Source organism: Phalacrocorax carbo, chromosome 5, assembly GCF_963921805.1.
Source record: "Phalacrocorax carbo chromosome 5, bPhaCar2.1, whole genome shotgun sequence".
Classification (NCBI taxonomy): domain Eukaryota; kingdom Metazoa; phylum Chordata; class Aves; order Suliformes; family Phalacrocoracidae; genus Phalacrocorax; species Phalacrocorax carbo.
This window is the reverse complement of record NC_087517.1, coordinates 69,561,676-69,587,625: the sequence shown is the minus strand read 5'-3', so window position 1 is coordinate 69,587,625 and position 25,950 is coordinate 69,561,676. Positions and strand designations below refer to the sequence as shown.

The window sequence follows — 25,950 nt, the reverse complement described above, 5'->3', positions numbered from 1 at the left end:
GGCCCCCGCTGCGCCCTTCTGGCTCTCAGGCAGGAGCCGAGCATTACACTCTTCGCTTTTTCAGTCTTTTCTTTTCACCCTGTTGCCCTGGAACAGGGGCTGCACTTTGTCGGGTGATCAAGGCAGATCCCCTCCATGAAACTGGAGATCTTAGACCCAGAGATCCCAGCGGACCCTTGCTGAAGCCCTTCCAGCCAGTTGTGCAAACATGCTGCACAGCTGCCCGAGAGAGGCGAGAGGGAGGGGAGCGAGTGGGTGGATGAAGCCTGGAGTTTTAGGCCATTTGTTTTCATTCTCATTTTCATGGCAATAACATCTGGTCTGGGTTTGCTGGGTCAGGGGTGTAGTCCTGCTTTCCAAGCTCTAAGATAATCTCCGTTTCTCCTTCCCTTCCCAGCCTGTGTCTGTTTTTTCCTTTTTTTCTTTTTTTTTTTTTTTTTTTAAATTGTAGTAGGATCTGAATCCATGAGCGGACAAGGCAACCCGGAGGAGGCTTAAGCCCTCTCCCATGAGAGCTGCTTTTGCTCTGGAGGTCGGTCTTGCACTTTCTTTGAACCAAACTTGGGATTTTGAGTCCTGCTCTTCATTTATGACCCATTCAGAGGAAGATGTGGGCACTCTGGGAGGGAATATGAAGGATCTGCATATTCTGCATCGCCTGGGCTGAGGGGAGATCACTGGGGAATGGTGTGGAGGGGTTCCAGAAGTGACAGGGGTCTGCTTGGGGTGCTGGAGGAGGTGTTCAGACTGGAGATGCAGAGCTGGGTCAGAGGATTCCTTCTGTAGGGGCCCAATGGGGTGCCACAAGTGTATCTGTGCATCCGAGAAATGCAGAGGAAGGAGTGAGGGGGTCCTTTCCTTTGAGAAAGAGCTGTGGGGGGCAAGGGACCTGACTGGACCTCACTCTCAAGAAGACACAGAAAGCATTAGCAAGATGTTTCTTTGCCTGGCGGAGGTGGGAGGATGAGAAACCTAAGAGAGTCAGGAAGGTCAGTAGCTTGGCAAGGTGGATCTGCAGGAGGGATGCAAGAGGAATCGGGGCGAGTGGATACAAGCGAGGGAGCAATGGCAGCGGAAGCGGGGAAGATATGAGGGGAAAAAAAGGGTGGGGAGGTACCATGTCAGGGCCTTCACAACACATTATGTGCCTTGCTGGGAGATTTGCAGGAGGCAAAGTGGATTTTATGACACTTCAATCCCAGCAGTCGGTGATTTCCATGAAATGTAAATGGGAAATAACATGGGAGAGAGCAAGGTACTTCCACGGTGTGAGACGAGGGTGCTGGGCTAGAGCTTCCAGCTGCACTGAGGCTTTAAGGTTGTCTGGTGGTTTGTTGGCTCCTCTTTAAACCAGAGGTGGGAGCTGAGTCTGTGTCTCACCAGCTGCTGGGTTGGACGCTTTTGGGCCTGAGGGGGACAGCTAGCCTTGTGCAGAGGGCGTGCAGAAGGCAGCAGCTTTTCCTGCCTCAAGGCAGCTTGCGTGATAACCTTTGGCTTGGGAGTGATACATGCTGAGTTTTCCTCTGCTGGGCCAGCCCATTCAGCTGATTATGGAGAGATCTCAGGGTCTGTCCAGGCTTCCTCGAGAGCTCTGCCTGTCCTTTGGGGCTGGGATCGAGGGGGAGCACATGCCATTCTCACCTTGTGACACATTATTTTTGCGAGTGGTTGGGATTCAGTATCTCTAGCACATCCCCTCTTAATGCTTCCTGTCTGCACTATCAGTTCTCGTTCTTCCTGCCTTTGTTGGATGCTGGAAGCACTTCTACCTTTCTAATCTGAGGACCCTCTGTCCATTCCAGCCAGGCCTTGGGAGTTAATAATTACAAAGACTAATTACTTCTGGTGCTTCCTTGCAAAGCTAAGATCTTTCCCCTCCTCCCAAAAGTTCCCTGAAGATAGCAAAGGTTACAGCCATCGACACAAACCTCTCAGACAGTTCTCTCTGAGACTTCAGAGCATGGGGTTGGCCTCTGGTGCCACCATGCGTCCCGGCCATGAGGCAGGGCAGGGCTGTAGATGACATGGACACCCAGGAGAAGCTGGGACAGGGAATTGCTCCCTGCATAGTACCTATAGCGGCGCTCTGCGATGGATACAAGGATCACCATGTCTAACTTGCCTGCCTTTGGTGTTGTGTCTGGCAGCGAGGCAGAGGATGGGGAAGCTGAGACCCGGGGGGCAGCTGCCCCTGTGTGCGAAGGCTCTGCGGGGATACCACCACCTGTAGGAAAGCCCAGGGCAATGGCAAGGTAAGGCTCGGTGGGAAACACGAGGGAAGGACTGATCTGGGAAACGTACTCTGAGGGCAGCCTGCGAGGGCAGGAGCAGTTTTTGGTCCAATGGAGGCACTGTCGCCAAAACTGCAGTGCTGTCAGTCCAGAGGTGGTTGTGGGATCCGCCGTGGGACTGAGGTAACAGCAGGAGTGCTTTCCTCTTTTTGTCCCAGTGGTGGACATGCCACAGGGACAGGGAAAAGGGGTCTGTGCATTCCCTGGAGCACTTTCTGGGGAGGTGGGAACCCCGCAGTGCTGTGAGTGGCAGTTTTCTCTCTGCCTGTAACACCCCAGCGAGAGGATGAACTCCCCAGAACCATAGCTCCTCTTGATTTCAGTGGCAGGCTGTGGAGTGGATCGGTCATTTCCAAATGCCCCAGGAACCATCTGGGGCTGGACTTTTTTGCTGCTCTGTGCTAGCAGAGCAGAGCAAGAGAGGAAAAAGCTTTCAGGATGAGTATGCCCTGGGCAAAGGGGCTCCTCCATGCACGGGTGGTGATGCAGGGGGGAGGAGAATGGGTGGACAGAGGATAGTGTGTTCCTGCTGCTTTGCAAAGAGGATGTAAATGAGCGCGGCCACATGACTGCCCTGAGAGCCGCCCTGCTCCCTCAGCCTCCTGGAGACAGTGAGGGCACGGATGAGCTAGCTAAAAATCGGAGTCACGGATCCAAAGTCCAAAGCTCAGTCACAACAAGACTGACTTGTCTCATTCATGTAAGGGTACGGAAAGCCCAGTGCCTTCCCTGAATGCTGAGTTTAAAATCCTGGTTTGGTCCCACTGTTGTCCACCACTAACAAGCATAGTTATTTCTCCCACCAGGCAGATTTCCCTCATCCTTTCACTTTCCTGTATGATATCACTGCTTTACATCCCAGGCTTCCCACGGAGCTGTTTCAGCAGGAGTCTGAGGGCATGCTCCATGCCAGGGAGGGATGACGTGTTAACAGACAGCATAAGGGTGTTTTCAAAGTTGCTGGTACCAGTTTGAAGCCCTGGCTGAGCTCACACCTCCCAGGGCCCCCACAGCTGTTCAGGCTGTAAATCGTAGTGACATCTCCTTGCATAAAACTGCTTCCCCTCTACCAACATCACGGCAGGGGTTGTCTCTCCGCAACTTCAGCTTCATAGGAAGGCTTTTTAGTCTTCCCAGCAGTGCACATCTCAGGCATTGTGAGTCAGGAGCTGGAAATCATGAGCCAGCACCGGGCCCTTGGGGCCAAGAAGCCAACAGTATCCTGGGGTGCATGAAAAGAAGCATGGCCAGCAGGGCGAGGGAGGTTCTCCTCCCCCTCTGCTCTGCCCCAGTGAGGCCACTCCTGCAGGGCTGCGTCCAGGTCTGGGCCCCCCAGCTCAAGGACAGGGAACTACTAGAGATAGTCCAGCAGAGAGCTAGAAGGTGATCAGGGGCCTGGAGCATCTCCCTTGTGAGGAAAGGCTGAGAGACCTGGGTTTGTTCAGCCTGGAGAAGACTGAGGGGGGATCTTGTTAATGCTTATAAATATCTGAAGGGCGGGTGTCAGGGGGATGGGGCCGGGCTCTTTTCAGTGGTGCCCAACGCCAGGCCAAGGGGTGATGGGCACAAGCTGGGACACGGGAAGCTCCACCTGAACATGAGGACAAACCCCTTCCCTGTGCGGGTGCCCGAGCAGGGGCACAGGCTGCCCAGAGAGGCTGTGGGGTCCCTTCCCTGGAGACATTCACCCCCTGCCTGGACGCGGCCCTGTGCCCCTGCTCTGGGGGTGCCTGCTCCAGCAGGGGTGGGACGGGGTGAGCTCCAGAGGGCCCTTCCAACCCCTGCCAGCCTGGGATTCTGACAGTAATTCTGAGGTTTGCGTTTCTGATGTCTATCCCCAGGACTTTCACAGGGCGTGCAAACTCTTCCACGGAATCACAGGCTTGGAGACGCGCCAGGCTTTATCGCCGAGGGGTGCGGTGGTGCGATTTCCAGCTCGGGCAACCGCAGCTCTGAGGAAAACACAAAAAACACCGCGAAGTTGATAAAACAAGTACACCTGGCGGCGCGCTGAGGGGGACGGGACGCCGGCCCCGGCGCAGCGCCGGTCCGCAAGGCCGCCATCGGGGCCGGGCTTGGCTCCGCTCCCCGCCCCGGGACGCGGCAGCGGCGGGGGCACGCGCGTGGCAGAGCCTCCCCTCAGGGCGGGAGCGGGCGGGGCGGCAGCGCGCAGGCGCGTCCCGGTGTGTTCACCGCCCCCCCCCGCCCCGCCTCCCGCGGCGGCGGGGTCACGTGGTGCCCCCGGCGGGAGCGCGTCCTTCAGGCGGTGCCGCGGCGCCGGGCACGGCTCCGGCTGCGGCCGCGGGGATGGGGCCGGCGGCGAGCGCTCCTCCGCCTCCGCCGTGAGGAGACAGCAGGGCGGCAGCGGGTCCCAGCTATGTGGCGGGGGTAGGTCCGCGAACACGGCCTCAAACGGAGGGGGAAACCGTTGAACGGCTGGGAGGAGGCGGCCGGCCCCCCCCCCCCCCCCCCCCCCCAACCCTCGGAGCGGGCAGGGGTGGGAACCGGCGGCTCCCCCCGCCCCCGGGGCTCCCCGCCGGCGCGGGCTGCGGTGGGGGAGTCTCGGCGGGAGAAGCCGGGCTGAGTTGCCCCTTGGGCTTCCACTGGGTTTGCTTGTTTTGCCCTTGGCAGCCGAAAGCCTCACGGCTCGGGCTGCTCTCGCCGCCCAGCCGGCGTGTGTCCGTGCATGCGGTCGTGTGGCAGCCGAGCAAAGAGGCAGAACGAGGAGATACCGTGTCCACCAGCGACCTGTGGCCGTAAGGGCACGATGGGCCGCTGCTGTCCGCCCAGGCAAATACAAGAAATACGAATTGCCTGTTAACGCTAGAATAAAACGCTCCCATCTGCTTTGCCAAAAGCCGTCGAGGGGCGCGTTACCGAGCTGGGGCGGCGAGCGGGCTGCGGGCGACGATGCCGCTTCGTGGCGGCGCACGAACGGCACCGGCCGGGCTTTTGGATGGACCGGGATGGGAAAGTCGGGCCCTCTTCGAAGGCTGAGGGCAAGAGTTTAACCTGGAGAGACCCACATGCCGTGGCGTATGGGAAATAACTCTGTTGGCTCAGCATTGCCGGAAACATGTGGGGCCCGTTGGAAAAAGTGCGGATCCTGCACATTTTTTTGCTTTTTCTACAGAATCCAACTTTAGAATGTTGTGGGGTGTTTGGTTGCCTTCGTGTTTGGTTTTTTTTTTTGTGTAAGTTTGCATTTCTTCTATCCATGCCAGACCTTCAGGATACAATACATCTTTCCAAGGAAGATAGCCGCCAGTCAGAGCAGCAGTAGGACGGGAGCGCGGCTGTACGCGGTGGTCCTTTGGTCTCTGGGGGGCTGTATTTCAAAGCCGAGGCTGGGGCTTGGCTGGGCAGAAGCGAGCACAGCCAAGGCTTTTGCGGGCGTTCTGTGTGCGCGGTGCGGAGGGCGCGCTCTTCTGTCACAGAGGATGGGGTGATTTTTTTTCAGGATAGGTTTTTACGTTCCTTGGCATTACGGAGTGTGGGTGGGACTGTTCCATTCCTCCGTGTCCTCCAGTTTTCTTCCATAGCGCGTGGAAATACAGTGGAATACCTGTCTCCCAAGACAAACAACTTTGATCTGAGAACTTGAGAGTCATAAAGAAACAACTCTTTTTTTTTTTTCTTCCTGTTATGTACGGGTTAGATTTGGCTGTCTTAGTAGTTTAGTGGACTGTTGAAATGTCCCTTTTCCTTGCTGATTCTTTATCTTTTTTTTGCTAGCTGCTTGGTTTTGGATCTAGCTGTTCCTCTGTGCTCTGGTGGTTTTTTTAAATGACTGATCACAGAAGCTGGAGGTGCCTGGACTGGCTGCAGCCCTTCTGGTGTGTTTCATCTCTAATGCAGGAAAACCTGTAGAGATGTGTTCTCTGCAACTTACCCTGTCTAACCTCAAAAGTCCCTAGTAGAGAGGGCTCCTACTATGTCACCTGAGAAATGGTTTCACTGTTGAACAGACCTCTCTGTTTGGCACGCTTCCCCTGCTCTGTGGCAAATCCATTGCAGAGAACCTGATCTCTGGGGTGAATTGGTCTCATTACATCCCCACCCTCCTGTAATGGATGTAATTCCTTCCTTTGGGTCATTCTCTTGCTCAATCCCTCCCCTTCTTTAGAGACCTCCTCATTCCATTAGCGATGTCCCTGTTTAGGTAAGTGACCCACACTAGCTAATCTTGACCTTTCTGAACCATTTTATTTCTTCTGTGCAGTTCTGCCTTTCCTCTGATGAACCAAACGTGCCAACAGAGCAGCCTATCTGGCTGGAGCAGGCAATGCATGCTCTGGACACCCTGCAGTTCACGCTTGTGAGCTCTCTTGCACCTCAAACTATAGATGCCTGCCCAGTCTGGGAGTTCCCCTTGGACGTCGCTCGCTCAGTCAGGCATAGCCCTCCGTGTTTGTGCATATCGCTTTTTATCAGGCAGTCTCAGCATGCTGAATAGCTCAAGATGAATTATCTTTGCTTGGAGGCACTGTCTGCCCTTTTTACTCTGGCCAAAACTAGTTTTGTTTTCTTGCCCTTTTCCCCAGGCACATTTTTATTTTATTTTCCGTGCTTCCAAATTTAGTAGTATCACCAGGATGAGCCTCCTTTTCTAGATCTTCCCAGTGAACGTTCAGTAAAACCAGGTGAAGTCATTGGGATGCTTGTTAGTTTCTATCCTTTCCTACCTTAGCACTGCTGTTTGACCATCCTGGTGCTTTCCCTTGTTCTTCCTCAACAGAGTGGTCAGCAAAATCTATGATACCGCCAGAATGGCACGGCATGGCAGCCGGGAGGATCCTGTGCTCTTCGTCTTCCAAGGGTTCAGAGAGTTTTCCGCATGTGCTTTTCCACATGCCTTCCTGTGGTACCTGAGCTGAATTAGCTGGTAGCTGCTGCTACTTTCCCTCTTTGGAAGATGGCTGTGGACAGCTGTTGCTCATGGATGGCTTTGTGGGAGGCAGTAGTTGGGGGCCTCATTGTTTGACGGCCTTTTGTGTTTGGGAGTGATGGGAGAGAACAAGGCTCGTTTGAGCTGCACCTGGAGATAAGCCCAGTCTGTGCTCTGTCATGTGGTAGGGGGCTGGAGTAAGAGTGTGACCTGGCTGGAATATGGGACATAGGGCAAATTCAGCAGAGGAAAACACAGAGAAAAGGAAGGAGAGAAAGTGAACCTAACCAAGAGGAGGTGACAGCTTCTTTGCAGGAGAAGGTGGTGGGCAAGAAGCAGCAGCCAGAAGGAGCATGTGGGAGGAGGGGTTGGTGCTGTGCATGGAAGAGAATAGTGCCACAGCTCGGCTAAGGCTTGTGACCCAGAGATAACAGGCAGCAGGTTAACCTGTAGCGTAGTGTGTGTGTGTCCTGCTGAGTGGCTGGATGTGATAGAAACCTCCCATGTGTGCAAGGCTTGATCGTGCTCCTGATCGCTTCAAATGGCAAGCGACTGCGTGAGGACAGCTCAGCGCATGAAGAAGGGGTGATGCACATGCTCTAGGCAACGCTATGGTTGCAGTGCCCTCTCGCACAGGCACTCAACCCCATGTTTTCCTCTCACAAGGTGCCAGCAGCTGCAAAGCCTACTAAATTAATCAGCCTCTTCCAGGGTCTGTGTTAGGCTGTTCACAGTTGATAAAGTTCTACTGAGCACTGGGGAACAGTGTCCTGGGTGACTCTTCTGGTTCCATCTGTTACACCTTTACTTGACAGCCATCAAAACTAAGAAATAGGGCTTTGTCTCAACTCAGTGGGGACACAGTGTTTTAGACAGCTCTGTCTCTGGGCTTTGGTGGGAAACCGGTAGGTTAAAAGTGGAGTTTTCCCCTCTGAACAGGGGTTGGGGGGAGAGGAAAGCTGGGTTGGCAGTGGAGGGGATTAGGGCCTGTATATTGCTAGGGAAGGAGAGTGCTTTACTGTCTTTTTCTTGCTATTTGCTATTTCCCTTCGGTTGCGGAAGCAGTGTCTCTGCACTTAGGTTTACTGGAGTCCTGAACATGCCAGTTGCAGTCTGTTTATCTCTGAAGGCAGGTGAGAATGGGATTCCTGGAGCAGCTGTCTTTAGTTCTCCTGCTTTATCTTGAGTTAATGGTATCTGGGACATGCTGGTTGAGGAGGGCACAACCAGGAGTTACTAATAGCTTTGCTTTGCCTACTGAGTTTTGTGTGGCCAGAATTGGCTAACTGAGGGAATACTCACTGTTGAGTAACCAACCCTTCTTAAAAGGAATGCAAGCTGCACTCTTAAACCAGACTTGGTGTGATTCTTAAAGATCCCCGGATAAGAGTGGAGATTTCCCCAAAATTCTTTATTTTAGACTGTCATCTCCCTTTTTGTTGCTGGTCTGGAAGCAATCAGTGCCAAAAGGGTGAAGCCCTTCAATGGGGGGGCACTGCCTGCAGGGTAAATGAACTGGTGCTGCTGGGCACAAAGCAGGTCCTCTAAGCCAATCCTGCCCTCTTCATATACCATCACCTTCCCGGCCTCACTTCAGTGCCTGCCAGAGGCTGGAGGTGGATGTGTTGAGGGTGTTAGAGGAAGGCTGTGAATCGCTCCCATATAAAATTTCACTGTGCTGGTACCCCACAGCCAGGCCAGTTTTGAGGAAGACAGCCAGAAGCAACCAGCTGTGGGACACTGGAAGCCACTAATGCCATCCAAAGGCAGCAAGGAGGAGCCAGAGACTGGGTGCCAGGATGCCGGAGGTGTGGATGAGACCCAGTCCACAGAGCAGCTCAACGTGTCACGTCTCCGCAGCTCTTCAGTGGAGATCCGTGAAAAGGGGTCTGAATTCCTGAAGGAAGAGTTGCACAAAGCACAAAAGGTAAGGCCCAGAGTTTGTGAGAACACCTGAGGATGGCGGCACGGATTTGAGCAGTGAGGGTTTTCCTAGAGGTGATGCTGAGGGGAGCAGGGTCTGAATGGGGCTGTGCTGCAGTCTGGAGCAGGCAGAAGAGGAGAGAGATTTTGCTGAGGTGGCCATAAAGTGCTTTGCAGCAGGACATCAGTTGCTAGGTTGACCCAAAGACTCCATGCCAACATCCAAATTAGTCTGGAAACCTGCTGCAGAGAGCAGCTTGAGGCAGGCAGTGCTTATTATGGAGCCTCCTTGCTCATGCCAAGGGAGCAATTCCAGCCTGAAAAGCCTGCTGCAGCTTGTGGAGGGATGCCTTTGGTGACACGGAGCGTGGTACAGAGTTTAGTGACAGGAGTCTTGGGCTGGGGATCCATGGTGTGGTGGGGAGGAAGGGTGTGATTGACAGGTGGGGGCAGGTAGGCATCAACGCTACTGGGGCCTGCTATGAGCTCACACGTCCCTCTCTCTTTGCGCAACAGGAGCTGAAGCTGAAGGACAAAGAATGTGAGAGATTGTCAAAAGTCAGAGAACAGCTGGAGCAGGAACTAGAGGAGTTAACAGCTAGCCTATTTGAGGTACCACCCTCTTCCTTTTTCATAATTTCTAAAGTTAAGCTTACATCCAACTCCTTTAGCACAGGCTTTCCCTGAACTTCCAGCCATCTCCTCCCACAGTTTCCTCCTTCCTGCTTTGTTCTTTCCCACTTGGAGAAGCAGAGCTGGGCAGCGCTGCAGGCAGAGCCTCAGAGCCCCTGCTTGTACTTGCTCCTGGAGAGCATTTGCATGCATTCCTTTTCCCTTTCAGCAGCTGTGGGGTGGCATAAAAAGCACAGTAGTTATGGGTCTGCACATCTGGTAGAAAAACAGACGTGGGGATGCCTGTAGCTGGAGTGAAGCGTAGCTCTTGGTCCCTCTCCCATGCCTGCTCTGTAATCCGGACAGCAGCTGCTGTGTATTAGAGATGATTCCCTGGCTTGTGTCAGCCCTTGCTTGGGGTGGGAATGGGCTGGATGTCCTCATATACTCTGCTCCAGTGAATGTTCAGAAGGCCTGTTCATTGGTTTGGGTTTGTTGTTTTGGTTTTTTTTTAACACGATTCTTGCCAAGCTCTATCCTGCCAAAATCCCATTTACCACCAGCTCTAATATCTGGATCTGACTGGGCGGTGAGGAAAGCCAGAGCTCATTGGTACCTTTGAAACACAGGCTGGTGCTGAGTGTGAGGGCCAAGAGAGCATCCCTCTCCTGGAGATTTGGCTGCCTGGGCTCAGAGTGAGCTTTGAGATAGCATAGCTGAGAGCTGTCCCCTTCCTTTGGTGGCCCTGGACAGACTGCTTCCAGACAGTGCTGTGGGAAGGCTCCAGCTGGGACTCACACTGCTCCCCTCTTCCTGTGGGAGATGCTTTTAAGCTAGCCTCTACCATTTGGCCCCCACCTGAGCTCCAGCTCCTGCTGTGTGCAGCCACGTCCAGAGCAGTGAGGGCTGGCTGCTCCGCAAGGGAAGTGGGAGCAAAGTACAATAACAAGTCAGGCAAGAGCAGGGACCTCACAAGTGAGGAGCCAACCCATGGAGTAGCAAGTCTGGATCAGGATCTGTGCCACTGACAGCAATCAGGGTTAGAAAACAGCCTGGTGATCAACCAGCAAGTCTGCAGTGACAATGCAGGCCTGAGGTCAAGTCAGGAAGCCAGGCTAGTGAGTCTGCGTCAAGGTCAGCCACACAGATGTTGGACTGGGCACAGACACAGCTGTGGTGTAGCACAGGTGGGTGCTAATGTTAAAGCCTTGGCTTTAAAGCCAGTTCCAAGGGCAAGGAGGGGCAGGCCCTTGCTTCTAGCTTTCTTCACAGCAGCACATATCGGTGAAAGAGATGACCTTGCACTCAGCCAGCTAAACTCTTTAATGTAGCCAACTACACTCCTAGAAGGGGGATGCACTCCAGGCTCTGGCACTGAGTGCCTTCTCTGGGAAATTCTGGGGGAAGGCTTTTCACAGCTGACAGAGTAAAACCCTTGGATGTGGCAGTGATGCCTGTCCCCCTGTTTGCTTGCCCAGAGCGTCTGGTATGGCAGAGCTTTGGCCTGCCCTGGTGGCTTTATGAGTTGGGGCTGCAACAGGCAGACTAAAACTCTCTCTGGTCCAGGAAGCACACAAGATGGTGAGAGAAGCAAACACTAAACAGGCGGCGTCAGAGAAACAGCTGAGGGAGGCACGGGGCAAGGTAAGAACTCCTCTCTCTGTGACTTGGTCTCTGTGCTAAGTTGGTGCCATCCCTGCTCAGCCCAGCCATGGTGCTGTTTGTTGGCTGGAAGAGAGTAAAGTGCCTGCAGCTCGGTCTCTCTGAGGTGCTGCATTTGCTCTGTTCCCTCTCCAGCAGACACTGAGTGAGGGGGAAAAAGGCATTCTCGCAGTCTGCTGATCCAGCTCCCCTTTGAGAAGTGGATGCCAGGGGAACCACAGAGAAGTGATACGCTGTTTAATTTGCACAGCTGTGGTGATGGATAGAGCAGGGAGCTGGGGAGTTGGAATTTCCTGACAAGGCTGCATCACAAGGCTGTTCAACTGGTTCCTTCTTGAGGAGAGAGAAATTTCATCTGGGTTATTGGGTTTAAAAAGAGCCTGGGGCAAAATGTGCTCTGACTGAGGAGCTTGAGGGATGGATTCCCAAATAGCTGCTGTGTAGCCCTGTTTGAAATTCTGGGGGGTGGTGGGCATTTGGGAGAACAGGAAGGAGGCTTCATGACTGGGCTTGCAGCTGGTTCCCTGTGACTTTAGAGTTTGGTGGGGTGCAGTAAGCTCGAGCTCGGGGGTGCTGAAGGTGCTGTTGACTCTTGCCTTGTCTCCTCAGATCGACATGCTGCAGGCAGAGGTAACAGCTCTGAAGACACTAGTGATTACATCCACACCTTCCTCTCCAAACCGGGAGCTGCACCCTCAGCTCCAGAGCCCTTCTAAAGCTGTTTTCAGGAAGGGCCATGGGCGAAATAAAAGCACCAGCAGTGCAATGGTCTCAGCTGCCAGCCAGAATGTGACTCCAGAACCAGTCAGTCATGAGTGCAAAGAGGTGAGTGAGGGCCATTCACTGCATTGGCCTCGGAGCCGCTGCTGTCACTATGCTCGGGAGCTTGTGAGGCTTCTGACTTAGGCTTCCTGGAGACCTCTGACTTCAGTGTTGGGAGAAGCTGTTTGTGCAGTAACGTGGCTTGTTCCCTAAATTTATGCTGAGGCAGGCTCTGGAGGGTTTCCATTTGCAGAGGTTTCCTCTTCTGGGAAGCGTGTTGAAGGCTGCGTGAGGACAACTGCTAGAGGAAGCAGCTGAGGGATATCTGGAGGGCATGCACGGATCCAGGAGGTACCGGTGCTGAGAGTGGCTGTGTCAGGAGTCGCTGAGCAGAAGCCAGTTGTTTGCTGCATCTTGGCAGTTGAGTCCACTGCCTGTTCTGGCATGATTTGCAGTTGTTTCTCCGTACCTGGTTTGGCTTGGACACCAGGATGCATCCATCAACTTGTACTCTGTCACTTGTTCTGCGTTCTTGGGCATGGAACTGTTCTTCCTCTTCTTTGCAGAGCATTTATTTAATTAATTATATTTAATTCCTTCCTCTCTGGAAGAAACTGGGCAGAGAAGCATACAAAGCATTTCTGAATACCTTTCAAACAAACCCTGTTTAATTCCTTTTGGTGATCCATTGATAGTCCCCCACCCGCTGTGACCAGCGTTACAGCATTGTAACTGTTGTAACGCTTCTTCCTGCTAGCAGGACTTTTCCATCTGGGAGCCTTTCTACTAGCCAGATGTGTACACAGCTGTCCTGGGGAGCAAAAAGGAGGCAGCTTATGGCACTTGGTCAGGAAGAATGAAAATGAGTGAGAATGTGGTGAGGGAAATATAGTCCCCCTAGTGATTTCTTGAGAGCTGCGGCCTCTGTCACAAAGAATTGTTGAGGGAACACGAAGGCACCTGGTCACTTGGCTTGTGTGAGAATGTATGCAGAAGGGCCACTTGTGAAATTAATAGTCTCACCAAACAGGACCGTGCTGGCGACGCTGGTAACGTCTGCTTTTGGCAGTGGTTTCAATGAATGTGCCTTGTCAGCTTCTCTGCAGTGCTCTTGTTGCTAGAGTTGGCTATAGCTATTGTCCCGAGACAGCAATACAAGAGGTGAAGATCTTTAACTCTGCTCACAGGCAGAGAGGAACAACGGCTGTGTCAGAAAGAAAGCCAAAGTTAAACTTCACTTGAGTAGCTGTGAAGGCCTGATGCGCTGGTTTCCCTTGGTCAAGCGGGGAACAGTCCAGATATGCTGGAAGCTGGAGTCAAATGCAGTCAGCTAGAAGCTGCTTTGAGGGTCAGGAAGAAAAAGGTTTTAATTTTTTTAACGTCCTGTGACCTCTTCCTATGCTAACCATTCCTCCAGTCAGAACAGAGGAGCTCCAAAATGAGAGCCCAGTTTGGTGAACCACTGACTACCCTGTAGAATTTGTCTTCTGCCTACAATAAACAGAGATAACTGTTGCCTACTGGGTAGTTCATTTTACTGTCCTTGGCCCAGTCTCAGCCAAGCTCGTGTTGATGATCTTTAGAGAAACGCTCTCTCTTGTGACTTGCCTGTTAAAGATCTGGACCTGTCATTTCGATATGTAGGTAACTTCCACATGGTGCAAATATCCTGGGGCTTAAAATCCCAGGGCTGCAGCTTCCAAAGTGACTATTAATTTCATATATCAAGGGTGGGGTGTTTTTTTGTTAACTTATTAAGTTCTGTCTCTCACATTCCTTAGTGGCATATGTGAGGGGTGATGAAAGGGAACCTGGCATTCAGAGAGTGGGTGCTTGGTGCTCCATGGAAAAAACATGCCCCATCTTAAACTGAGCCTAAAAATAACAGATTCTGTTCCCTTTTTGCATGTCATGCTGAAGCCAAAAGGTGTGGCTTGTGGCCCTGTGAAGTCCTGAGCAGCACTCTTAGTTCCCTGGAAGGGAGGACTTGAGCCTTTCTTTGTACCTTCTGTTTTGTCTCATGTCTTTTACCTCCCTTTCTTGCTTGTCTCTCTAAACCTTTTCCTTCACTGTCTGTCTCTTCCTCTGCCCTCAAAGTCTGGGTTACCCGCTCTCCTCTCTCTGCTCCTTTGTATCATCCCTGGGAAGGCTATCCACATCACCTATGAACCAGGCTGGCAAGCCTTGGGGGCAGATGCGTCCTCATCTTTGCAGCAGGTAACCTTTCCGGGCAGCCCTGGGGAGGGGTGGGACCTGTCTGCCTCTCACACTTCTAGCCTTTCAGTTCTAGCTTCCTTTTATGCTAACCTCCATTTTTTTGTTGTTGTTTTGGGTTGGGTTTTTTTTTTGTGTGTGTGTCTTTCTCAATTTGTTTTTCCACCTTGTGGCTCTGAAGCCGTCTCCTGGTACCAGGTGAGCGGTCTCCACAGCATTGAGCGAGCGTGCTAGAACCCAGACCTTTTCCAGCTTTGTTCACTTTTGTTCTTTGTGCTGCTCAGCAGGCTTTCTTTAGTTTTGTTTTCCCTTTCAGTAGCTTTAACAGGATTTGCTGGCCTTTTAAGGGGATGCCCTATCAGTCAGGTTGGTGGTTCTGCTAATGATAATGGTTAAATGTCAGATCCCAGAGAGTCTCCGGGTTGGAACTATTTACAGCCAGACAGGCATGGAGGGAGCAACCTTCCTGCTGGCTCAGGGGACAGGAGCAAGCTCTGTCCTGGGTGCCTTTCTGCTGAGCAGTGATCACGTTGCAGGCTCACCTGTAAAAGGCAATGAGCAGACATTAGAATGGGGAAAACTGTTCCTACTCTTTGAGTTCCTTTTGAGACCTCCTTCCCTACAATCAGCTTCCCCCTGCAAGCCTGTGTGGCTGCTCAGTGTTCCCATTACTTCTGTGACTCCCCAAACACTGGAGTTTTGGGGCTTGGAGTGGTCTTTAAAGGGCTGGCATTCCCTGTGAGCTCAAAATTGGGCTCACTCAATGTAATCCTCCTGATGGCTGTTTATTAATGGCTTTTTTTCCAATCCATCCTTTTCTGTAGCAGTCCTTTCCGTATGGAAGGGTTCTACCTCCTGTGTCCTGAGTGCCGATACCACCGTGCTTTGCCATTCAGGTGCTCTCATCATTCCTGCCATGGGCTGAGCGGACACTTGGTCTGTTCAGTGGTTGTGTGGTGGCTTTCCTGCAGCAGAGGTGCTGCCCTGTCCTGGGGGAGGATGGGATAGAGGTGCCTGGAGGTTTCTGGCAGAATAAGCCCAGTATGGCTGTGTCAGTCTGGCACAGAACTGCTGATGAGTGGGAGATGAAAGATCCTTGGCGCAAGCCAGCTTCACCCAGACATTTCTGTGATGTCTGAGCCTTTCTAGATGCCAAAGCATATGTTCCGTAGTTAGGTTACCTGCATAGAAACAGACACCTTCTGATATGGTATCTCTCCTTCCACCCCCCTACCCTTTTCCTGCTCTTCTTGGACACTTGCTGCAGGTCGACTCCATCTTATTTGCTGAGTTCCAGGCCTGGAAGGAATCTCCAACTTTGGATAAATCCTGCTCCTTCCTGGACAGAATTTACCGAGAAGATGTAGGACCTTGTCTGGACTTCACTAAGCAGGAGGTGAGTGCTGGAAAAGGAGGACAAAAACAGTGCAGTCTGGCAGCGCCTTTCTGGAGGTGACCTTTGCAACGTTCGTATCTGAACTCCTTCCTCTTTGCCGCAGCTGTCGGAGCTGGTGCGAGTGGCTGTGGAGCAGAATACACTCACCATTGAGCCGGTTGCTTCCCAGACACTGCCTGTGGTGAAGGTGTCAGCGGAAGAGTGCGGTGGGCCAAAGTAAGGAACCGTGCCTATGCTCTCTTGTCCTCTCCTTGCTACTGGTCTTTTTGTACTACCTAGTGGAGTTTGGCCAGGCCTTGCTCAGTCAGTCGAGTTGAACAGTTCAAAGGGCTCAGCTGAGTGTTCTCCCAGCCTATGAGCAGTGGTGGTTCAGCTCAGCTCTTCACGTGAGAAGGGGAATTACCTTGGCTCAGCTCATGTACTGTAGCTGACTGTTTTGGGGGATAACCTAGTGATGTGTTAGTGCCCTTGGCTTGGGAGAGGGTTTCCCTGCCCCCCTCCTTAAGGTAGCAACTTGTTTAATGTTCTCTGAAGCTGTGTTTGTGCATAACCTAGCGTGAAAGGATTAAGCCAGAGCTGCTTTATCTCATGTTCTTGCATCGTGTGAGGTTTGAGCTCACCTTGCACTCCTGACCTTGCTGGTGCGCCAGGTAGGTTTGAGCCTAGCTCAGGAGAGATCTCCTCTTGCTGCATATCATCTTCCCCACCTGATGCAGTCACCTTGCCATGAGAACTGGGGCTGTGGCTGCTCCAGAGCTTGTGTGACTGTATCTGATGTGAGAGGCAACTCGAGATTCTCTCAGAGAAGGGGAGCACTAGCAGGAGTGGCATGACATTCCAGACAAACATAGGACATTTTATTCCGCTATTGAACTTAATTTCAGTCAGGGCTCTCTGTTTGTTCTTCCCTCCTTTATCTTCAAGCAGGGCACCTTCTAAGCGAAGGTGTTCCACTAACAGGGAATGCTGCTTGCATGCAGGTTTCCTGCCACTCTCTTCTGTGTTTTCTGTCATCTCGAAACAAATTGTTCCATGAGTATGTCAAGCCTGTTCCAAGAACAACCCATCCTGTGTTTATCCTTACCGGTTTCCTCTTTTTTTTTTTTTTCCTTTATTTTTGTGTGTGTGTCTTCACAGTGGGTTCCGGTCACAAATTGTAACGTAAGTGAAGTGTTTATTTTTTTAGTCAGTGATCAAAGATCTCTAATCCATTAACAAGTTACTAACTTACTGCAATTTAGCAGCTTTGAGGCTAGAGCTGAACTAAGCTAACTTTTTAACCCTGTTTAATTTCCACCCAGACAGGATGGTAAGGAATCTTGCCATTGGCAATAAAGGACCATAAAGGAATTTATTCCCCTTTGTTTCCCAGATGCAAACCGCTGGTTTTTATGGCAACTTTGGGCATGCTGTGGACTGGAAAGGAGAAAGCTGGGGTCCCTGCCCAAGCTGGGACCTACCAGACCTGTCTGTACCCTAATGTACAGACCTCAGTGCAACAGTTTGAGGAGTCTGGACAGGCAGGGACTGAGCTGGCCACTGTGCGACATCCCCTGTATAGCATCAGAGCAAAATGCTGGCGAGGAGGTGCTGAGGACAACTGGCTTTCGCGGTGGCATGCCCAGCAAAGTGCCCTGGGGTGTGCGGAGTGCTGAAGGGCACGTGTCCAACCGCTGTGCTTTAGGTTACTTCTAGCTACAGTTGTGACAGCTGAGGTTACACCAAGTGGTATCAACCAAGCCAAGAGAGACCAGTAGGAGTCTCTTCTTTTTCCACTGCTCAGATTTAGGTCCTCTTAAAGGTATCTCATTTACAAAGGTATCAGTCATCCTGCACCTTCTGAGGATTTGATGCCCATAAGTTGTGTTAATATTTGGGCAATGATTACTTCTCATTGCATCTGAGCACCTACAGCCCATGCTGCCACTCTTAGCTAATATTTGCCTTGATAGTGGTGGAAAGCAAGCACAGAGACACGCTCAGAAGCTCTCTGAAACATCTGCTCCCATGTGTTGTCATCTTCCATGGCCCACAGAGCAATTTTTTTTCAGCCAGGGACTGATGTCCCCCTTCCCACCATGCAGGCAGTAAGTTTCCAGGAAACGTGGTGATGACTATGCAGCAGAAAATTCTGCTTTACTGCTTTAAGTGGTGATGAAGGAAGGGCAACTGGCTGGTGCTGGAACCATTCATCTTGCAAATAGTGGGCGGAAATGGCAAGAAGAGAGGCATGCTGCACCCATGCTGATGACGTTTTTTGGGGTCTCCCTGGGAGCTGAGCTGTCTTGAAAAGACTGTTTTCTTCACTCAGTCTGAAATCTCCGTAAAATTGTGAAGCCAAGCATCTTCCCTGTCTGCACAAGAAGGGATTGGCTTGTTCTCAGGAACTGCAAGCCTTTGTACTGCAAAGTCAGTACAAACCATGTGGCTTCAACTAGAGTAGCTTTGAATCAGGCCCAAATTAATAGGAGCCTAGCGTAAAGGTTGTGGTGTGGCTTGTTCTGAGTTCTCAGCGTGAGCAAATTCTGCTCAAATGCTGGATTTACCTCTTTGGAGACCGGGTTTGGTCCCCAGCCAGCATGCTTGCAGCTCAGTGGGAAAGCTGATACACCTGAGCAGAACTCCTTCAGTAAAAGGCTTGCCTGGAACATGGAGGACCTGTGCTGACACCAGATGACTCTGCTCCAGCCTCCACCTCTTTAATATTTCCTGTGGTGGTGTCTTGGGCTGTCTGCCAGGGAAAGGGTACGGCCTTGGTTTGCTTGGGCATGGAATAATTCATGGTTCCAGATATTTAGCCTAAGGTCTCCTAAACTTGCTGTTTATGGAATCTTTCAAGGAGCAAAAGGCTCATATCAGCCAAGGCTTTTTTTTTCTTCTTCATGCTGAACTGACACAGCATCTGGCTTCTGAGCTCCCACTTTCATCTCTTGGGAATAGTCCTGAGGTTGTTGAATTGCTGTGCTCTGCCGTGCCACTAGACGGCTGAAGACTGAAGTGTTTTTCCTTTGCCTGCAGGAAATGTGCTCTGAGTGGCCTCCCCAGGACCTGCAAGCACCGCATCATGCTGGGGGATTCTGGGAATTACTACTACATTTCACCGTCCTGCAGGGCCAGGGTGAGCATTCCACCTTCCCAGGGTGCCTTGACCCTCCAAAATTGTTCTAGGCCCTGAGATGGAGGAGCTTTTGGGGTAGCCCTCAAACTGACAGAGACCTGTAGGGCTTGAGTTTGTTCTTGGTGGTTTTTGGTCAATGACTAGGGTGCAGGTTTCCAGCCCTGCCTCATGCTCTGGTGGTCTGCCTTATATTCCTGCAGACAACCTGTCTTCGGTGTGTTTGTTTTCCATGGTTTGATTTAGTACAGGGCTTTGATTGTTTTGCTTTATTATTATTTTTAAATCCTCCTTTGTAAAATACAGTAATTTTCTGCTCTTCAAATGCTGGCTCTTGTCACAGTTCCAGTACAGATCAGTGACTCAAACGGGTATGAGAACAAGCTGTCCTTTCTTTGGAGGGAAGGGAGAAGGTGAATGATTTATTTATGTTGCTTTTGGGGCTATGATTCAATAGAGCATTTTAGAAGTTTATTTTTTCCGGAGTTGCATATCAGAAGAGCTGATCCTGCAATGTGTGACTGTTTCAGAGGCAAAAAGATGGTTTTGTGCATGGACTTAGGTTGACTAATTTTTGTCACTTGCACCGAAACACTCTAACGTGCCATGAACAACACCCTTACCTCCCTGCACACACGTGCTTTCTGCACAAAGCTTTAACTCCAACGATTTTCATTCAGTCAGAAAACAGTGCTTTTTGAAGGAAGATCTTGGACTTTGCTGCCACATTAAGTAGTACTTATGTCTCAAATCTGCAGTAGATTGGAGTTTTTCCACAGCGTGTCTCATGGATAGTGTAATACCCTGGGATGGGATTGCAGATGCCCAGAACTTTGATATATTCCTTTTTTTTAACCAATTTTCTTTCTATCTCTTTCCATCTGGTGGTATGTCATACTATTTCTCAGGTGCTGAAGACTAAGAGCTCTCCTGCTAGGTGCTGTGCAAGCCTCTTGACAGGCAAAGCAGTTCTGTAGCTGACTTTTTTTCTTCCCCCCCCCTCTCTCCCTCAGATCACAGCGGTGTGCAACTTTTTCACATACATTCGCTATATCCAGCAGGGCTTGGTGAGACAGGATGGTAAGAGGGGGTAATAGCTGGCTGTGGTGGGGGTGCCTTCTGTGGGCAATTGGGAGGAATTAAGAGGTCCTACTCAGCGTGACAGGAATGGGGCCAGCTTGGGGCATCCTGAACTCCCCGTGTCTTTGAGAAACAGCTAAATGACGAAAAGGCGTGAGCGGGAGGAATAGATGCGCCTACTCCTTGCTCATCAGCCTGTTGGGAGCTTTGCCCTGGGGTGGGGCTGGTAAGGGGTGACCTGCTGGACTCTCCAGCATGTCTGCTTCCCTCCCTTTGGGGTGAGCCTGGCTGGGCTGCACTGAGAGCACAGCATGGTGCTGTCCATCTGTGCCTTGCTTACTGATTTTTGGTGGTTTTTCTTTTTTTTTCTCTTCCCCAAACCCATTTTGCTTTGCAGTGGAGCTGATGTACTGGGAGGTCATGCGGCTCCGGAGGGAGATGTCTCTGGCCAAACTGGGGTTTTATCCCAGCGAGATGTAAGCAGAGGCCTGAGCGTGGAAGGAAACTGCTCACGTATGAGCGGCTTGTCAAATGTAGCCTGCCAAACAGATGAACGCAGTGCCTCTCCTGCAGCGGGCCTTACTCCCTCCCCACCTTCCCTCTGCCTGAAGCTGATCAAGGAGCAAGAAGCACAAGTTCCACCTTCAGCTATCCCACTTCTCCAACTGTGACTGGAATGCGGCTGCCAAGCTACCCCCTCAGAGCTGGGCTGGCCCCGGCTGCTGTGGGGTGGCCGTCTACAGACTGTCCTCTTTGGAGTCTCCTATATGCAGTGTATATCCATTTTTTTTTTAAATTCTGTTTTTATATGCAGTCTGCTTTGGCATAATCTGAGGCCAGCCCTGTGCAAGGCAGGAGTCCTGGACCTTCTTCGAAAGCAACTCTCTCAGGACAGATGCTGGCTGTCTGTCCATCTGTTCCACTCATTCTTTGGGGTGGAGGGTGCTGTGTCCAGCCGTACACCTAGGTCCTGCTGACCACTTACTCCCCTGATGGCCCTGTAAATGCCAGCAGCACACAATAACCTTACGGAGAGCCATGAACAGCCTGTTTCCAAGTACTTCCTTGCTCCTTTTAAAGGAGCCTGCAAGAGAAGCTTTCTGCCAGCTGAGTCACAAAGAGGGATTTGTGTTTGTGCTTGCGATTTGGCACTAGGTAATCCAGGCTGGGGGAATAGCCGGACTAGAGGCCGGAGCTGTGCACCTGGGGCCTTCGGCAGAAGAAAGCAAGCAGGGAAACTGCGTAACTCGCAGCTGGCTGCAGCTTGGCTGCAATCTGCAGGATGTTTTCTCCTGGTCTAGAGAATCTGCCTCAGTTGTCACAAGCAGATGCTGACCTTGATGGGTGGTGCCTTGTGACAGTCCTCAGTGCAGAAGTCTGCCGTGGTGCTCTTAGATACAAACCTTACCCCCAGACAGATGCCTTTGAGCTGTTCCTGCTCTCAGGGTAGCTTTGGGCAGTATTGGCCCCACTGTTTAGATAGAAACCGTGGTCCCAGGCTGGGTTGTTTGTCTCCAGAAAGAGCATGCTTAGGCTGGGTACAGGCTTGAGGCCCTGCCATTTCCTCCCCAGTATTGCATCAGACCTAGAGATGGATGGCCACTGGGAAACCCAGCTGCTTCTGGGCCCTCATTCCCCGGTGAGGAGACTTGAGACATCTTTATGTGCACATGAGGGATGTCGTGCCGTTCCTGTATGCCTCAAATGTGCTGGGAAAGAAATCACTAAAGCTATTGTAAAGGGGAGGCTCTCTAGAGCTTGAGCTCATGCCCAGGTTTGCCTCTACAGAACTGTGTGAAATCCATGACAGTGTTTTGTAGCCAATTTAGCTTTTAAAAGCATTTTAGAAAGCCTGTAGCTTTTTTTTTCAGTGACTGGAATCAGCTCAGCCACCACCCACCCTGGGGGGTTCCTCTCACATGGCATTTCTGCACTCGACTGACACACCACCCCTGTCCCTCTGCCACCATCATAACTCCCATCTTAGCAAGTTGGTGCCCAGAACGGGATCACCATCCTCAGCTCTGTTAAGTTTCAGCCACTCCTGAGAGATGCTACAGTGGAATACTCTATCTTCAGTGGAAAAAAAACCTGAGCTGCTGTGGTTTTGTCCAGGGGAGGGAGGAATAGACAGGGAAGGCAAAAGTTTTGGTTTGGAACCTAATAAAAGGACCACTTCACAGCAGGTCTGAGAAAACCTTCCAGTAGAAGACCCTCTATGAGCACAAGCTTTCCTGTCACAGAGCACACTCACAGTATGCTGCGGAGTTGCTCCTCAGGGGACTCCTTCCCTTTTAGCTATACTGGCATATGGTGTCGTTTGCCAAGGTTTAGTAGCAGTGTGAAACCTGAGTTGTCATCCCCAGAGCTGGGAGGACACATTCCTGACAGTACATACGAGCTTTGAATCCACCTCCTTCAGCTCAGAAAGGGCTGACCTCCAAGTCTGAGTTGTTGACACCCCAGTTCTGCTTTTGCCTCCCACAGCTGAGTGCCCCAGCTCGTGCTGCTCGCCCTAGCTAGCTGAGTGCCTACATCGGCTACTCTTCACCAAAGGAATATGTTTCAAATGTGGAGTAAAAGCCTGGAAAAATACATCTTTGGGTAAGAGTCTGGCTGGGTCTTGAGCCTAGTGATAAACCCGCATCTCTCTTGGTGGTGTCTGCAGACTTGTGGCAATCTGACATCAGCTTTTCTAGAGGAGAAAATAGAAATGTCTTCCCAGCTGCAGTTAAATTCTCTCCCTGGCAGTTTCTCCTTGCATCTGTTCCTCCTGACCCTTTGATCTCTACCTGTCATCCTGTGCCGTTAGCTGCTACGTTGCACAACAGTTGTGGCTGCTTTGCAGCACTGGGAATGAGATGATCTCTCTGTAGGAGACATTTTGGTTTGTGGGATTCTTTTTTTTTCCCCCCTCAGTGTCACTTTGTAAAGCACTTTGAGACGAAAGGAATTAGAGAAATGCATTGTATAAGGTTGTCTTACATTTAAAACAAAGCAGAGAGAACAATCTGGAAATTAATATGAAGTCACTCCGTTAACAGCGGGATGGTTGCACCCTGCTCTTTAATAAAGAATAAACATTTGTTATTAACCTCTTTAAAGGTCTGCCTGCAGTTCTGGGGTTGGGTTGGTTGGGGCATGCGTGCTCGGAAGCCAAGAGAACGATCGAGATTGGCGGGTGTTGTGCTCTGTGCTTCTCTTGTCGCTGCCTGTCCTGAGGGACTGGGGGTTTAATGCTTTTCCTCATCAGTCTGCCCCTCCTGTAGCTGGCTGCTCCCTGACTTCACCAAGTGACGGTGTTTTGGTAGCAAACAGAGCTCTATCACAGGTATTTCTTGTGATAAAGCAGGCCTGGGTGGTTCCTCATGAGCAAGGCTGAGGTCTGGGTCAGTTACTGGCTTGAAGCATCGCAGGGGATATGCTGGTGCTTGGAAAGGCTGGTTAATGCAAGGATCTTCCTCGTTCTGTCCTTGCAGGGCTGAGCAGTCTCCCCCTGTCAGCAGGTGGAGGCGGAACTGTGGTGGGAATCTCAGAAGCTGCCATTACTGATGGTCCCTTAATGCTATAGAGTGAATGTTTCTCATCTTTTTGGATCATGGACTCTTCTTTGGTGGGTCTTCCAGTGGCTGCACGGGGGCCTGGGGCTTTGGACGCAAAGGCAGGAGCTGGCAAGCGTGAGTTGTAGCAGCACTCGGGGGCTGAACTTGCTCCTGCCGTTCAGGTAATTCACCCTGCTTTTCGCTGCAACTTGATTTGAAAGGTAGATCCAGCTCCTGCAGCCCCTTTCTTGTCCTCTATCGAAGGAGAAGGGGGGCTGTGGCTGGGTTCCCCTGGCCCCAGCCCGTGGGCAGCTCTCCACGCCGCAGCAGAGGCAAGCACAAGCAAATGCCAACTGGTTGTGGGCGCCTGCCCTGCAGCAGCAGCTCTCAGACTCCAGGTTGGGAAGTTGCATCAGTTTGGCTTCACTCAAATCATCCGCTTTCCTCCTGCGTTTAGCTGTGGACATTAACGTGGAAGATCTCGTCATCCTCTCTCGGCGATGGCAGTGGAAGGAAAAAGCAAAACATTAAAGGCCTTTGGGAAATGAAACAGGTACAGCCAGAGCAGAGAACAGCTTTAGACCTCGTGGTAGGAGGGGTTCTGTATCCTGGGGCTGCTCCTACAGTGAAAGTGAACTTGCGTGAGGATGAATAAGAGAAGGACTGGCCCCAGGGAACCTTGTGCCTCTGGGTGAGGCAGGGGCTGCGTGCGGTGCTGAGGTTCTCCCCAGCATGGGGCAACGAACCACTGAACCCCCCCCGGGCTTCCTCTGGGCATGTGCTCAATGCAAGGGTGGTCAGCCCTTCGCCATTTTTCCTGTTTGGGTGCAACCCTGAGACCCACTACTGGTGCTTGCTACGACACTGCAACAGAAACATCACCACGACCTTCTCCACGCTGTGTTTAAAGCCAGGAGCTGTGTTCCCGTGTCCTCCCTACCCAGAGCCACTCTTAGCCAGGCCCCTAAATCTCCCTGCCATCCTTTTCCCTTTCCATTCCTGTGTAAATTACCATCCTCTGATGGGCTGAGCGGTCCCTCGCTGCTGCTGCTCCGAGATTTCCCTGGCCTGTTCAGGTCGGTGAGGGTGCGTAAGATCATTTTTCTCCCCGTCTGGATTCGTGCTCGTTGGCATCCGACGTCGTGGGAGGGAGGGAAGGGCACCGGAGGCAGCTCAGTTTTAACAAGTGCCCAGAGGAAGGGGCTGCCCCCTCTGGGATGTGGAGAGCCCCAACAGACAGCAGCGACGCTTACCCAAAGGTCCTATGCCTTTCTCTAAAACGATGTTACCATTTTTCGAATGGCGTTACTATTTTATAGGACAAGTCATCTGGACGTGGAGAAGGAAACCGACAGGCTATATCGCAAAGCAGGAGCAGGGCTGGCAGTGTCTTTCCGTCCTGCTTGCGCCTTCAGCGCCAGTGCGGGAGTAGAGCAGGGATGTGAGCGGAGGGGAGCCGCCACGAGAGCCAGGACAAACTCCCCTGGATGGATGAGGACTTCAAGGAGGAGCTGGCAGGCAGGCACCAGGGCCAACAGCAGATACGATGGAGTAATGAGAAGGGCTCTCCTCCTGCCAAACCCAAAGCCGTGTCTGCGTATTCCCTCCCTGGTGGGTCTGGTGCTGGCTGTTGTCTGCGCTTAGATGACTGTAAAGTTGCTTTGTGCTTTTCAGCTCCTCAGCTGTCCTGTGTTAAGCAGCTAAATTTTGAATTAAGAGCTGCCTGCAGAGTGGGATATCAACTTTTTTTGTCTGGTGATGGGTTTTTTGTTTATTTTGGGTGTGTTTTTGGTTTTTTTGGGTTTCTTTGTGGTTTTTATTTTAGGATCCTGCAGGGTCTGTATGAAAAAGTAATACAAGGCTCTTCGTTCTTTGCAAGGGAAAGTAGCCTCTCCTCTCTCTCCCCGGAGGTTTGGTCCTCCCCGGTGCAGCATAGCCAGGCAGCCACAAGAGGGCTCAGGCAGACCAGGCAGGGACTGTCCTTTGCTGTCCACCCTGCGAGGTCGGGGCATCTCCAAGGTCCTACCTCGCTTCTGCTCCTGCCTCTGTGAAGGCATCACACCTGGCCGACCTTTTTTCTGCAGCCTTCCTCCGCTCCTGGCCGTGGGAATCGGTGTTAGATGGGTCCCGCTCTCCTTAGGCTGGAGGGAAAGTCCGTGACGCGCAAAGGAAAGGATTTGGACTTTTTTTACAGGGATTCTCGGTTAAGCCTGAGGAGTGTTGCAAAGCGATGAGGATGGCCAGGCGAGACGCTGTGAATGTTTTGCTCTGTCTGGGTCTTCAGGTGTAATGACCTCGCTAGAGCCAGTAGGCATTGCTTCAGAAACCTCTGTGACTGGGAGCTGAGCCATGAGGTTGGCTCCGAAGCTTCTGTGGTGTGAGAAGACATCAGCCCTGTCCCTTATCCCCATCTGCCCACCTCTTCCACCAGAGCTTTCCTGCCGTTTTCCCTCTCAGAAATAAAC

General features: G+C 51.8%; 1 protein-coding gene across 1 annotated transcript; it reads left to right on the top strand.

Moving 5' to 3' along the window:
* Positions 1-1,910: 1,910 nt before the first annotated feature.
* Positions 1,911-23,041, top strand: LOC104047970 (guanine nucleotide exchange factor for Rab-3A). Its single transcript, XM_064452928.1, is given in 11 exon segments — positions 1,911-2,084; positions 2,086-2,252; positions 8,872-9,106; positions 9,619-9,714; positions 11,281-11,358; positions 11,986-12,201; positions 15,620-15,748; positions 15,852-15,964; positions 18,767-18,866; positions 19,877-19,943; positions 20,341-23,041. Coding segments are annotated over 11 exon segments (1,371 nt in total). The 5' UTR covers positions 1,911-1,997; the 3' UTR covers positions 20,424-23,041.
* The last annotated feature ends 2,909 nt before the right edge of the window (positions 23,042-25,950 follow it).